At 29.0% G+C, this 12,954-nt stretch overlaps 1 protein-coding gene across 2 annotated transcripts; it reads right to left on the bottom strand.

The window, feature by feature from the left end:
• Positions 1–3,478: 3,478 nt before the first annotated feature.
• Positions 3,479–9,784, bottom strand: AL6 (alfin-like 6). Of its 2 annotated transcripts, none has more exons than XM_020375052.3 (5): positions 9,473–9,784; positions 9,340–9,372; positions 7,865–8,093; positions 4,123–4,252; positions 3,479–4,023 (listed from the first exon to the last, which is right to left on the bottom strand). In XM_020375052.3, the coding sequence occupies exons 1-5, from the start codon at positions 9,567–9,569 to the stop codon at positions 3,751–3,753; spliced, it is 762 nt and encodes a 253-aa protein (XP_020230641.1). In that variant the 5' UTR covers positions 9,570–9,784; the 3' UTR covers positions 3,479–3,750. The 2 variants fall into 2 exon arrangements, with proteins under 2 accessions (XP_020230641.1, XP_020230642.1); XM_020375053.3 differs by having other exon boundaries at positions 4,126–4,252; positions 9,473–9,783.
• Between the last annotated feature and the right edge of the window lie 3,170 nt (positions 9,785–12,954).

Raw genomic sequence — 12,954 nt, 5'->3', positions numbered from 1 at the left:
CTAGTCTTTATCTTTGTGTGTGTCTGCGAGTGTTGATTCAGATACCTTAGTAGCATATTTTTTTATTATTAAAAGTTTTATGTGAATTTCATTGAATAAGTTTTATTTTATTTTATTTTCAATTAAATAAAAATTACCAAATAACAAAAATATTTAAAAAGAAAAGGTTTGAATTGCCGAGGGATATGAATGGAATTAAACAAGAAACAAAAATAAACGAAAGTGCATGGTAATTAAACCCACCCTAAAACCGTGTTGAATGCAGTAGGCAATTAGACAAAGCATTAAATTAATGGAGTTTATATGGATGTTAATTATTTTACAAGCACAAGGCTATTGCCATTAATATTATTGGGTAGCTTATAAATATAAAGCATAGATCCTTGAAGAAACGAAATTTGATGAATTTAGCAGCAGAGATTTGTAATTATGTATAATGTTTTCAAATGTTACATAACAAAAGCATGGTCACATTCATTACATAAGACGATATCGAAGTACGTAGGGTACAGATATTACTCATTTCATATGTAAAATGTACTAATGTTGGATATCTCATTCGTTACATGAGATAATCGATTTCCAACCCATTTCAAATCAATTGGGTCTAGTAATGCATCAATAAACAAATATTCTTTACATTAATTTCACAAATAACATTTTAAAAAATTGAAATTGTTGTTTTTGGTTTCTAATTTTTATGTGATCATTTTTTAACTATTTTTTTTTTTATAAAAGGTTAAGTGGTCATTTTATATATTATACACAATCATTAGTGATATCATGTCAATGTTTAATATCTCTAAAAAGTTTATAAACCCTTAAAATATATATTATTTATTTATCTTAAAATAATTACTAGGGACTAAAAATAGTGAATTTAAATTTTGAAATGATGAAAATCAAAGATAAATATTTTGAAGGAATCAAAATAAAAAAAATATTTTACAAAGATCAAAAATAATGTTTATAAATTTTAAATAGATGAAAAACAAAGAAATTATTTTACATGAACTAAAATCAAAATTCACTCATTTAAAAAAAAAACATATTTAAGTCTTTGAATCAGCAATAAGCATTGAATCATTATAAATTGTCTTTGACTTATTAAGTTGAAATACATATAACAGGATAAAAAATTATCTCATTAACTTTCAATTAAATTATGTTAATTTTATGAAATACATCATATTTCACTAAAAAAAACTGTAAATGAATAAACTGTAATTGCGGCTATAATTGAACAATTTCTTTTGACGGTAAAAAAAAATAAATAAAAAAACCTACAATTTCTGTTATTTTTTTTAATTCGTAAATTATGACTAAAGTATGTCATGAAAGAAAAATGATAAATGTAAGAATAACAAATGACAAAAAAAAAATATAACTGCATACATTAATCCAACAATGCAGGGCTACAAAATATTAGAAATTTTGGCCTTGTGTTTTTTGTTTTTGACAAATATTGTGTAAATGATATTAGTGATTAGGTCGGACAGAAGCAAAGAATATATGGATTTGAAGGAATTTCATTTTCCAACGTTTAATAGAAGTACTCCTACCCAGCAGACACCACTATTATTTTATTTCAAGCAAGTTTCAATTCAATTGCATTGCTTCTATCGTAAAATATTATAACAAATTCAACTTCCAACGTATTATTATTATTATTATTTGTTTGGCATTTGTCGTATCCACTTCCCGTGACGTGAGTGTGGCAATTGCATAACCCAAGGCCCAACAATGCAAACTTGAGAGAGAGAGAGAGAGAGAACAATTATTTCAACTTTCCAATAATAAAGTAAATAAATGCACGACAGGAGGGGAGGCTTTTGTTCATAATCACCTCCATAGTCCATACTACCGATGCATCCAAATTTTTAAACACAACATAATAAATTTGAAAAAAATAACTTATTAATCTATTTAAATTCATTAAATATTTATATAAAAATTCAAACTATCCAATTTTTTTAAAAAGAGTTCATCCAATTTATTTATTAACAATTTTTTTATGAATAAATATGTAATTCATCCATAAAAGTAATATTTCAAAAGTTAAATAACTTATTTTTTAAAATACTTTATTTCTCTTTTTTTTTTATTTTTATAAGTTATTATAATCTTATATAGTCTTTAGAATTTACAAAAAAAAATTATGTCAAAATATTATTCTAAAATCTCAATTCAACAAACATCTTATATTATAATTTAATGAATTTTGAAAAATAATAAATAAGTCACTAATCATTCATAAAATCAAATAAATAAATTAAATCCAATCTATAATTTATTTTCATTGTAACGGATGGATCAAATGGATTTACTTGTAGATGGATGATAGATAAATAAATTTATTTGCCACTCTTATTACATACTCATTTTAAAATAATACACATTTAATTTCATACTCGTGAATAATAATTTCAATACCTATGTTCGTTGAATGTCTTTATATCTTATATTTTTAGTTTTATCACCTGCATTTTAATCAACTTGAACATAATATATATTTGAAAATACCATTTATAAAAAAAAATGGAACACTAATAAAAAGTAAAATATGTAAATTGTAAAAATATCCACAAATAATTTAAGTTTTCTTTACTAAAAGTCAATTAAAATATTTAAAATTCTATTTGTAAAATATAATACGTATATTATGAAAATATGAGTATAATTGAACAGTTATTTATTTATTTATTTATTTATTATTTGATAGAAAAGTCCAACCCTTATCTATAAAATAATATCTCTAATCTTGATTTCATGTCCAAAATTAGAATTCAAATTCTGGTGCTTAGTTAACTTTATTGAATAATTTACTATCGCAGCTACAAGTTTTTGTGAATAATATCCATACTCAAACCAAGACTAATTTGACAGAAAAATAAATACCCTAGCCATTATGAGTACCCATTGAATTTAAATCTGATGGTCATCCGTTGGAATCGGCCTTGATAGTTTATTTTTTAGCTTCGAAGTTCAAACCAAAAAGGGACCAATTTTTTCTTTTTCAGTACTTTATTTTTTACCAACGAAAATTGAGAGCAGATTTTCAGTTTAAACAAGCATACTAAATGGAATGCTAGCATGGCAAAGTGATGAATTCGAAGCATAAGGTTAAGGTGGTCCTAATCTCTGATCAATATTGAAACAGTACCGAAACATTATAAAACGGAAAACAGAGTTAACAATGAACTTCTGGAAAACAGGAGTCGAACAATTTAAAACTTCAAGCTTCAGTTCGCTGAAAGATTTCACTACGAACCTCACCTCCAAAGATGAAAAAAAGAATTATTAGTGCGACAAATTATCAGTACCCTGTTTTTTCTTTCGAAACGGAGTGCACCTTGGTATGGTATACCTTCCACGAGAGCATTGGCTCGAGCAGCACCAAAGTCCCTTTGAGGCCCACTTATCTTGGAATTGAATTCCACTGAAGCCACTTTACCACCAAGGTACCCACATCAAAATGTAGAAATGAATGAAAAATTTATTAAAATCAAAACAGAAACTGCAGAATATATTTATATAATATCTTTGTTGTCAATGACTACTTAAAAACACAATTCCCAAGAAGATTAAACAGTAGGAATGAACAGTAGCAAAAACTTGAAGTTCCATCTGCATAGTCATTAGAGTGCACCATTCACTAGGAACAGGAAGCAATTTTGACTTGTAAAAATGTTATCAAACATTCTAAATCTTGTCTGTTTAATTGATGACTGGTTCAAAGGTTGAGAGCTTTCAAACTCTAACCCTCTTGTTACTGCAGCTAGGGCACTTGTATTGCTTGATGTGCTCAGCCTTAGCAGGAGTAATTTTAACACATTTACCATGGAACCATCTTTCACACATATCACAACAGATCCAGAATTCATCAGTGCCATAATTATCGCCACAAGCGCCACATGTTGCACCTTGTTCATCATCCTCTTCTTCATCTTCTCCACTTTCATCCTCTTCTTTGGGTGGTGCAGACAGCTTCATTCCCTTGGCCTGAGTCTCAGGTTGACGGGACTATTAAAAGGAAGCATCCAAAACAGGAAGACCAAAGTGACTTTCCACCCAAGGGCAGTGATAAAAACAAAAAGTACGAAATAATTAAAAACTGCATACCACCTTTCCACTTGATTTGCATTTGCTACCATTGTTGTGAGCAGATGGTTGATCCTTAGATTGCTTAACACTTCCCGTCACAAGTTCGAAAATTGTTGGCAGATCATTTATCATCTGAAAAAGCCTTTTCCTGTAAATATCCATTTGAACCAAAATTAGAAGAACCTCCTATATTTGACGTCATAAATGAACTTTGAATCCGAATTATTCTTATTGGGCTCCTTGAAATTTTTTTTCTTCACCCTCCCTATCCCAAAATTTATGGGAAAGATAAATGATTTACCTACCAATGCCTCAGTATTTAATCAAGCAGACTAACTTTGTAATCATTTTAGATATTCACTTGAGTCACTGTCAATTGTATAATGAAAAAGGGATCAACAGGAGACTCAATTGTATAATCATTTTACCCTGTCCCAATATAATGTTATTTAAAGTCTCTACTCTCGTTGTCTTCTTCCTAAATACCTAAAAACCTATTTCATCATGTTATTAGAGAGGCACCATCCTCCGTGACCCATCCCATCACTACTCCACTACCAAGTTCTCTAAATAAGTTTTTATCTGAAGGCCAATTCATAAAACCCACCCAAAAAAAAAATGAACCATTTACATGTGAACCTGTGTAGGGTCGTTTGCACAAGCCCATAGGTTAAATGGGTTTGGTCCACAAACCCATGGACCAAACTGCTGGTCTGCATAAAATATAAAAAAGACTAACACCCAACAGCTTAGATAACCTTTCCCTTCACCCATTCTTTCATCATTCTCACTGACAAGCTCCTAAGCTTCGAGATTGTCCTAAAAACTCTTTTAAACCTAAAACACAATTAATTATTAGTGACTTTTAGACACAGCCCACGGTTGTTCCTCTTTTAAGCAGAACAGTCTGTTTAACAGCGGGCTTAAGTGAACAAATGTGGGCTAGACTAGGCATGCTAAGGCTGATCCATATACATAGATTTACATGATTCTTTTGTTAGAATATTCACATGTTAAATGCACCAAGTATTCATACTTCATAGGAATCCGTGCCACTTATTCTAAGCCTCAGAAATATTAACAACTTAGTTTACGAAGTGAGTATATGTGTGTAGCCAAGTATCTTTGCAGTATAAACTATAAGCACTATTTTAAAAAAAAATTGCTAATATTTACTCTTTGCTAAAGCTATTCTAGCCTTTCTCATTTAATCACTTTCCATCCTTCAAATTAGATTCCCCACTTGTCATGTTTCATTTTCGGTTTTTAATTGCCCGTTGTCATGTCATCATTCTAGCATCTCATTCAATATTTCCTAATGCCATTTGTAGCTGATGACTCCCAAATTGATTGCTCCTATCCATGACCCAATGATTGATTAGCATAAACTTAATGAAATTGATATATAAGCATATAAATTCATATATGTGCATATAAAGTATGCATAAATAAGAAAATAAAACTTTTAAATCAGACTTCATATACGTAGTTGGAACTTAAATTAAAAATTATAAGAAAATCAATCGACTCAAGTCATGCACAATCAAATCATAATTACACCAAAACATGAAGGTGATTCAAAACATCAAAACATGAAGACCTAGATATTTTAACAGAAAAATATATAAAGACCTAGATATTTTAACCAAAAGATATATAAATAAAGACCTAGATATCTAACAAGATATTTTAGTTTGTGGTGTGGAGGATCATTTCCATGGGATTTTCATGGAAGACAGAAACTTGGTGTAAGGGTGGTCATGACTTATTTGTAGTGGCTTGGAGTAGTAACACAGGCAAATGGGGCCATGGATTATCATTTTGTTCCTGGGTTTGATTTGAAAAGAATATTTGCTCCATGATTGTTGGTTTGAGTTGGAGGAGGATGTGTGTGTATAAATATTGGACATTACTGGGAACAGCCAATCAGAACTTGGACAATGAAGGAAGCTTTTCTTTTGCTCATTTTTTGATTGTAAGTTGTAATCCCTCCTATCACATTCTATTCTTCTGCATTGCTCCAATGCTCTCACTTTCTTCGCTCTGTATTTTGCTTTTGTTCCCTTACATTTGAGGTTGCTTTTCTGTTGAGATTGTTTATGGCCAAAAATTTGGTAACTTAAGGGGGTCTTATCATTGCTATCATATTTAAGTCAATACAAGTTATAAACATTCATTTATTTGACAACATGTTTCATCACTTCAGCAAGAAGTAGTTCTAGAATACACACTTGTTACAGAATTAGGATGCTACTACAGTGTTAACAGTCCTTTGACAAAACTGGGGGCAGAAAATAAGCTCTGGTTTCTTTCAGCCATGGCAAACAAAAACCAGTGTTACCAGTCCTTTGACACATCATCACTCAAAAAAAAATCGAACAGGGAATTAAAAAAAGTAACAATTTCAATAACAATAGGTTTCATCAAGAAATAATATCAAAACAGGGATAAATAATATCCAAGAAACTAAAATTTTAAACTCCATTCCTTCCTTATTTTTACATCATCAGTCACCATACACTTACTAAAAGCATATACTAAATGGAGAATTATAACATCTACAATTTAAGTTTAATCTTATATACTAACCAACAATGTATAACCAAATTCCAGTGTTTACATACTTCACAGTGAATAGGTTTAAACCTCATAAAGTCTCATGTTACATGAATTGAAGCAAAAACAGAGCAAATGAATGAAATTTAAAACTGAAAATGGAAAAGATAATAAAAAGAGAAACAAGCCAACAAAAAGAAGAAGAAAAAAAAAAGTTCCTTCAGACAAACATTACAAATTTAATAAGTAATTATCTTTACAGTCAAAAAAGTTACCCAGATATAAGATACAGATAGTCATTATACATGAAGACATGAAGAAACAAGATTGAACATGCAATTTACACACAAGCATCAACCTTAAAGCCATGAGAAGAATATAAATAACATGGTCATGTCCAAATTGGTTATTCTTCCTTAGAAATAAAACAACATGCTTAAATTTATTGACAAGAAGATCGAGATGGAAATAGAATTGGTACTAAGTTTCCTCTAAATACTCTTTAGATTGATCAAGACTTTCAAAGATTATTTACATCAATTAACTACATAATTCTTTAAACTCAACCATGAATGAACTAGCCTTATATAGTTTTTGGAGACTGAGGTGATCAATTGAAAAAATAGTTTTTGAGACAACAAATTGAATTAAATCCAATATTTCAGGAACCAAAACATAAAATTAGTAAATATCAAAAGTGGGTTATCTTGCACTTCTATTTTCTAACCTACTCCATCAACAGTATGTTTCTCCTCCAAAGTTGTAAACTAATATCAAGTACACACATGAACTTGATTTTCATTTGATTCAGTGTTTCATGAGAAATTACACAAATTACAATGTTGCATGTTTGACTGTAGACTTGTAGATTATTGAGAAGCATGAAATACTAGCAGTTTAGCACTGACACAAAGCATGGATCAATAAAGATTGTAATGTGTAAAGAGACTAAACTAATGATAACTTTTACTCCAAAAACTCTGCACTGCTTGAAATGAGTGATTGTAAACAATCTAGATGTATCAAAGAAGTTCAAAACTAGCAAGGATATGAAAGACAAAATACTTAATAGAAAAACATAAGGGAAAGATAGAAGCGAGTATAGAAAGAAAGTTTTAGGTATTACAAGAATAATAAAACAATTTTGTAAGGCTAATAGGAATAAAAGATTTTGCAAGTGTATACTAGAGAACAGGATGCTTACCTTTCATTCTTACCAAATCCAAAGCGCGCACCAAAATAGAAAGCAACAGCAAGCAGCCATGAGTCACTGTGAACTGCAACCAGTGATAACCAGTCCTTCTCTTGCATACCATCCCTAGCAAAATTTATACCTAATGCTGGCTCAGGAAGTTCAGGAGGCACTTCCTCAACAGGCAAGTTCACTTCCCAAGTTTCATTTGGAAATCCATAAAGACACAAATTCTCCTTCTCTGCAACAAGAAAAACATAACGTTAACAAAAAAACACATTGCACATAACACTTCAAATAGTCACTCTTTTGGGTTCTTCCTATTTGGAAAATTATGGAGGACAACAATATTTGTAAATTACTTTAATAACTGTTCAGATATTTGCTATTTGAATAAAAAAAATTGATATTGCATTACAACATAGTGCTTTATTAACAAGGGATAAGTAAAAATGTATTTTAAAATTAATAATTTGCCCCCACTCTCTTTCTCTCCGTTCCCCTAATATAAGGGTTAATTCCTACCCTAACAACATCAAAACATAACAAAGTAAAGGAGAAAACGACAAGCGATGAAGTTTGATAGGACATCGTGAAAAGCATTCAACCATGTAGAATTGACTATTGAGCACAGTGATAACTAAATTCACATGAAACACATCAAACTTTACCAACTCTTGCGTAAGAGGAATAAACAAAATAATCGTTACTAACAGTTCATTATCAACAGGAAATCCCCACATTCAACTGCCAACATTTATGACTGTTCAACAGCCATTATATCTCAAGTCCATATTCATGGACACTCATGGATGGACAGAAACGGGAGAGGGAGTTACATTACAAGTCCCTCACTAGGGAACAGACATGCACGCTACTCGCACCATGCACATTCATACTCTCAAGTGTGCCTATATAAGGCTAACACACAGTTGGTCGTAGATGTTAGTTTAATTAAAGTGGAAGGGAGATAGGACACCCTCAAACTTTTTTGAAATGATCGTTCTACCCTTGCCTTTTATTTCTGAAAATTTAAAATCTTTAACTTGGCCACTCCAACAATTCGTGTTTCTCATGGGCCTCTCAATTTAGGGAAACAGGAATTCTCAAAATAAATTATCAAGGCATACCCTAGCTCCTTCCCCTGTACGCAGTGGAGATGAATTCACAATTATTCATGGATGAGGCCAACATGTAAGGTTTGAAAAATGGAGTAGAGTAATAGTGGAAATGTGGTCCTTAGTAGTAAGAGTTGAGAAAGGCAGAAAACAATAACTGAATTCCACAAGCACAGGAAATAATGAAGGTGCAACAAGCAATATTAATAATTTGGGAGCAGTGTAACAAACAGGAAAGGATAAGAAATGGTAAAATGACAGAATTACAGTAGTGAGTGAAAAAGCAGAAGCCATAGTGATACTGATAGAAGACGAGGTTGTATTACAAAAATTAAATAATAATGAAGAAAGGCATAAAAGAGAACCCACCAGGATCGCACTGCTGGTAAAACTTTTCAACGTCTGGAAGGAAGAGCAAGAGAAGAAGAGAGTGTAAATAGAAATGGAAAAAAAAAAAAAAAAAAAAAGTGGAGACAGAGAAGAGGAAAAAGGAGTAGTGTACCGGTAGTGAGGGCCTTAATCAAACCAGCGCGTCTACCCTTAAAGTCGGTGAAAACCTCTTCCACTGTTCTGGGTATTGGGTGCGGTATACTTTCCATTCTGTGTTTGGATTGAACAAGGTGAGGCTAGGGTTTTGTTTTTGCGTAACAGATTTGGGGGAAAAAGAGGTTGTCGGGTCCGAATTTAAATTAGCGAAGCAAAAGCGTGAAAGAGTAGAGATTGAAATAAGAAGGAAGCATTGGAATTTGGTGCAGAGAGAAAGAGAGAGAGGATTGGGTTGAGACTTTGAGTTGAGAGAACCAAAACGGAGATGATTATTAGTATATATATTAATATTAACATCACTTTTCACTTTTCATTTCCTCTTCCTTCTCCTTTTCCCAAAAACAATTCTCTATTACCCTAAATAAAAACAACATTTCTTTCTTACCCTAAATAAATTATTCAAATTCTTATCAATATCAAAATATTTACATTTTACTTAATATTTATCTTATGTTAACAAAAATATTTGTCATGTAAAAATATTAATATATTAAATATATAAATTAGATACATTAGTTTTTTTTTTATCGTTTTGACAATTTTTTTAAGGAAATTTAAATTAAATAATCAAAATATTAAATATGCATGTATGATTTTTATTATTTTTTATAATATATATGCATGTATGCTGAATGCTTGAAAAAAATCATTTTTTTTTCTAAAGTAATTGATACAATTTTCATTACAATATATACAAGTTTTATTATTTTCAAATTTTTTATAGTGTGTGTGATTATACGTTTTTAATTATGTTATTTAAAAAATCTATTTTTATTAAAAGATAATGAAAACACATATTTTTGTTTGATAAACTAAAATATTCATTAACTTAAAATTAATGATTAATGATTAATTTAGGTTGATTTTTCCTGATTTTTTTTATATAAACTAATTAAGAATCAAACTTCTGACGACATACTTAAAAATATGATTATCTGTAAGTACGTATATCGTAAATGTATTTCATCTGTTTTTGAATTTAACCTTAATTAAGTATTCCATTAGTTATAATGTTTTCTCTCTCTTTAATTTATACTATGTTAGATGCATATATTTAGATTTTATAAATCTTTATTTTTAAAAGAGAAAATATTACTGGAAGACTTCATGTCTCTAAATATTTTTAAAAATAAAAAATATAATAGTGTGAACGATTATTTAAAAATAGTTAATAATTATTATTAAAAATATTTATTTTTTTAATTAAAAATTAAGAGTATAATAGCGAAAAATAGTTACGAGAAAAAGTATTAATTCTTTTTAAAAAATATTACGATTATTAGTACTAGTATGTATTAAAACAACCATTATTTCATAACTATAAAATATAAAAAGAGAGAATACAAATTTATAAATGTTAGTAACATTATTCATATAATGATACCACTTTTAAATTTAAAATTTTTGTTAAAAATTATCATTATTAATTATATATCAAATATAAATATTATATATAATACACATTTGATATATATATATATAGAGGAGGGTTCAAACGACACCGGTATAACTTTTACAAAGTGTTACACCGCTCAATAACTTTATATTAAATGTGAATTTTGAAAATTCAACCGTTAGATTGAAAGTTCATCTCTCTTAGATCATATATGTCAAATTTTATATTAATCTAAGATGATTTGATACTTCATTCTCATAAAATAAAATTGACGTAATATATACATTTCAAAATATACTAAAATATGAACGTTTTGATTACCTTCAAGTTGTTGTTTAATTTTAATAAAATTTGACATATATGATCTAAGAGATATGAACTTTCAATCTAACGGTTAGATTTTCAAAATTCATATTTAATATAAAGTTATTAAGCGGTGTAACACTTAATAAAAGTTACACTGGTATCGTTTGAACTCTCTTCATATATATATATATATTTAAAACCTAAACTCTCACTTTTATTTAAAAGGATCTTTCTTTAAAAGATAAATTTGACCTTTTTAATAAATAAGTTAGACTAAATCATAAACTTTGATAAATCACTTGATCTATTTTCATTTTTAAGAAAATTGGAATCATGTTTTTTTATTAATATAAAAGATTATAATGATGACACAGATAAAAATATGTCCTTACACACCTATTCTAATATATTATAAATTAAAAAATATATAAATAAATAAATTAATTTACCTCATGATTAGAATAAAATAATTTATATTTGTGTAAATATTTATCTCATAAATTTAAATACTATTTTGGTCTAATGGTTTATAAAGAAACTAAAATATGATAAAAAGAAGAAGATTAAGAATAAAATTATAATACTATAAGAAATAGAAATTGTTTCTATCCCCTAAATATCACTCTATCACTCTTTTTATGGTACATAAATAATCAGTCCATCGACAAATATTTAAGAAAATATTCTATTACTAACTATAACAAAATAATTAATATCTTAATTGTAATAATGAAATAATTAACACTTATTTAACATTATTTTCACACCAACAATTTAAATTCATGATAATATTTGGATAAAATTCTATCTACTATGGTTGAGGTTAAGGGTACCATATACGGTTTCTGTAAGATGAGTTGATTTTGCTTACATTTTAGTGGAATGTATATTTCCATCCGTGAGAAAAGAAAGGCATACACAATAGACCTATTAAAAGTAGTGTTAATGTTATGTAATAATTTCCTCTTGATACATTTTCTTTAATTAATTAAATATGAGACTCGTCAAATTTTATATTTTTAAATAAATTTTAACTAATTTTAACTCTATTAGTATTACTACTGTCTATTAGTGAATTCACTTAGTAAAATACTAGCTTGCTTTGTATTGTAACATTTTTTATTATTAACATTACCATTGTATGTAAAGACCATGTAATCGTTTACTAACATCAAACTTCATGAATTCTACCACCCTAATCTTCAATCATTACCACAATATTTATATTTGTTCCTCTAAAACAAACATCCCAATATAAATTCAAACTTGAATGCAAATGATAATCATAAATATTCATTCACCAATCAAGGAGTTTATGTGAACACTGAGATATAAAGTGAGTTAAGAGATGAATTTAAAGTAGCAATAATTAAATAGAAGGAGAAAAGAAAATGTTCTCTCTTCTAAAGTTTGCTCCCCTCATGCCAGTTTTTGTTGAGGGGTGGGAAGGAATTAAATTCCATCTCACTTTTTTTGGTGTTTTATTCTTTTGCATGAGTGGATATGGCAGTCTTTCCCAGCCTCCTCTTTCATAAGTTAACTGACACTCACTGGTTCATTTTCTCCTATCAAGCTTGATTCATTTATTAACATTTAGAAATCAGACACAAAAAAGCCCATCAACTAGGATTTGATCTCCAATATTTTAATGGACAATATCAATATCAATATCACTAGGAAGCATATCATATATTGAAAGCTTCTGTCCACAACCCCATTTCTCTTTATCTAGATCC

Source organism: Cajanus cajan, chromosome 5 (assembly GCF_000230855.2).
Source record: "Cajanus cajan strain Asha chromosome 5, NIPB_CcT2T_4, whole genome shotgun sequence".
Lineage (NCBI taxonomy): Eukaryota > Viridiplantae > Streptophyta > Magnoliopsida > Fabales > Fabaceae > Cajanus > Cajanus cajan.
The sequence above is the reverse complement of the archived record's forward strand: the minus strand, read 5'-3'. Positions and strand labels throughout refer to the sequence as shown.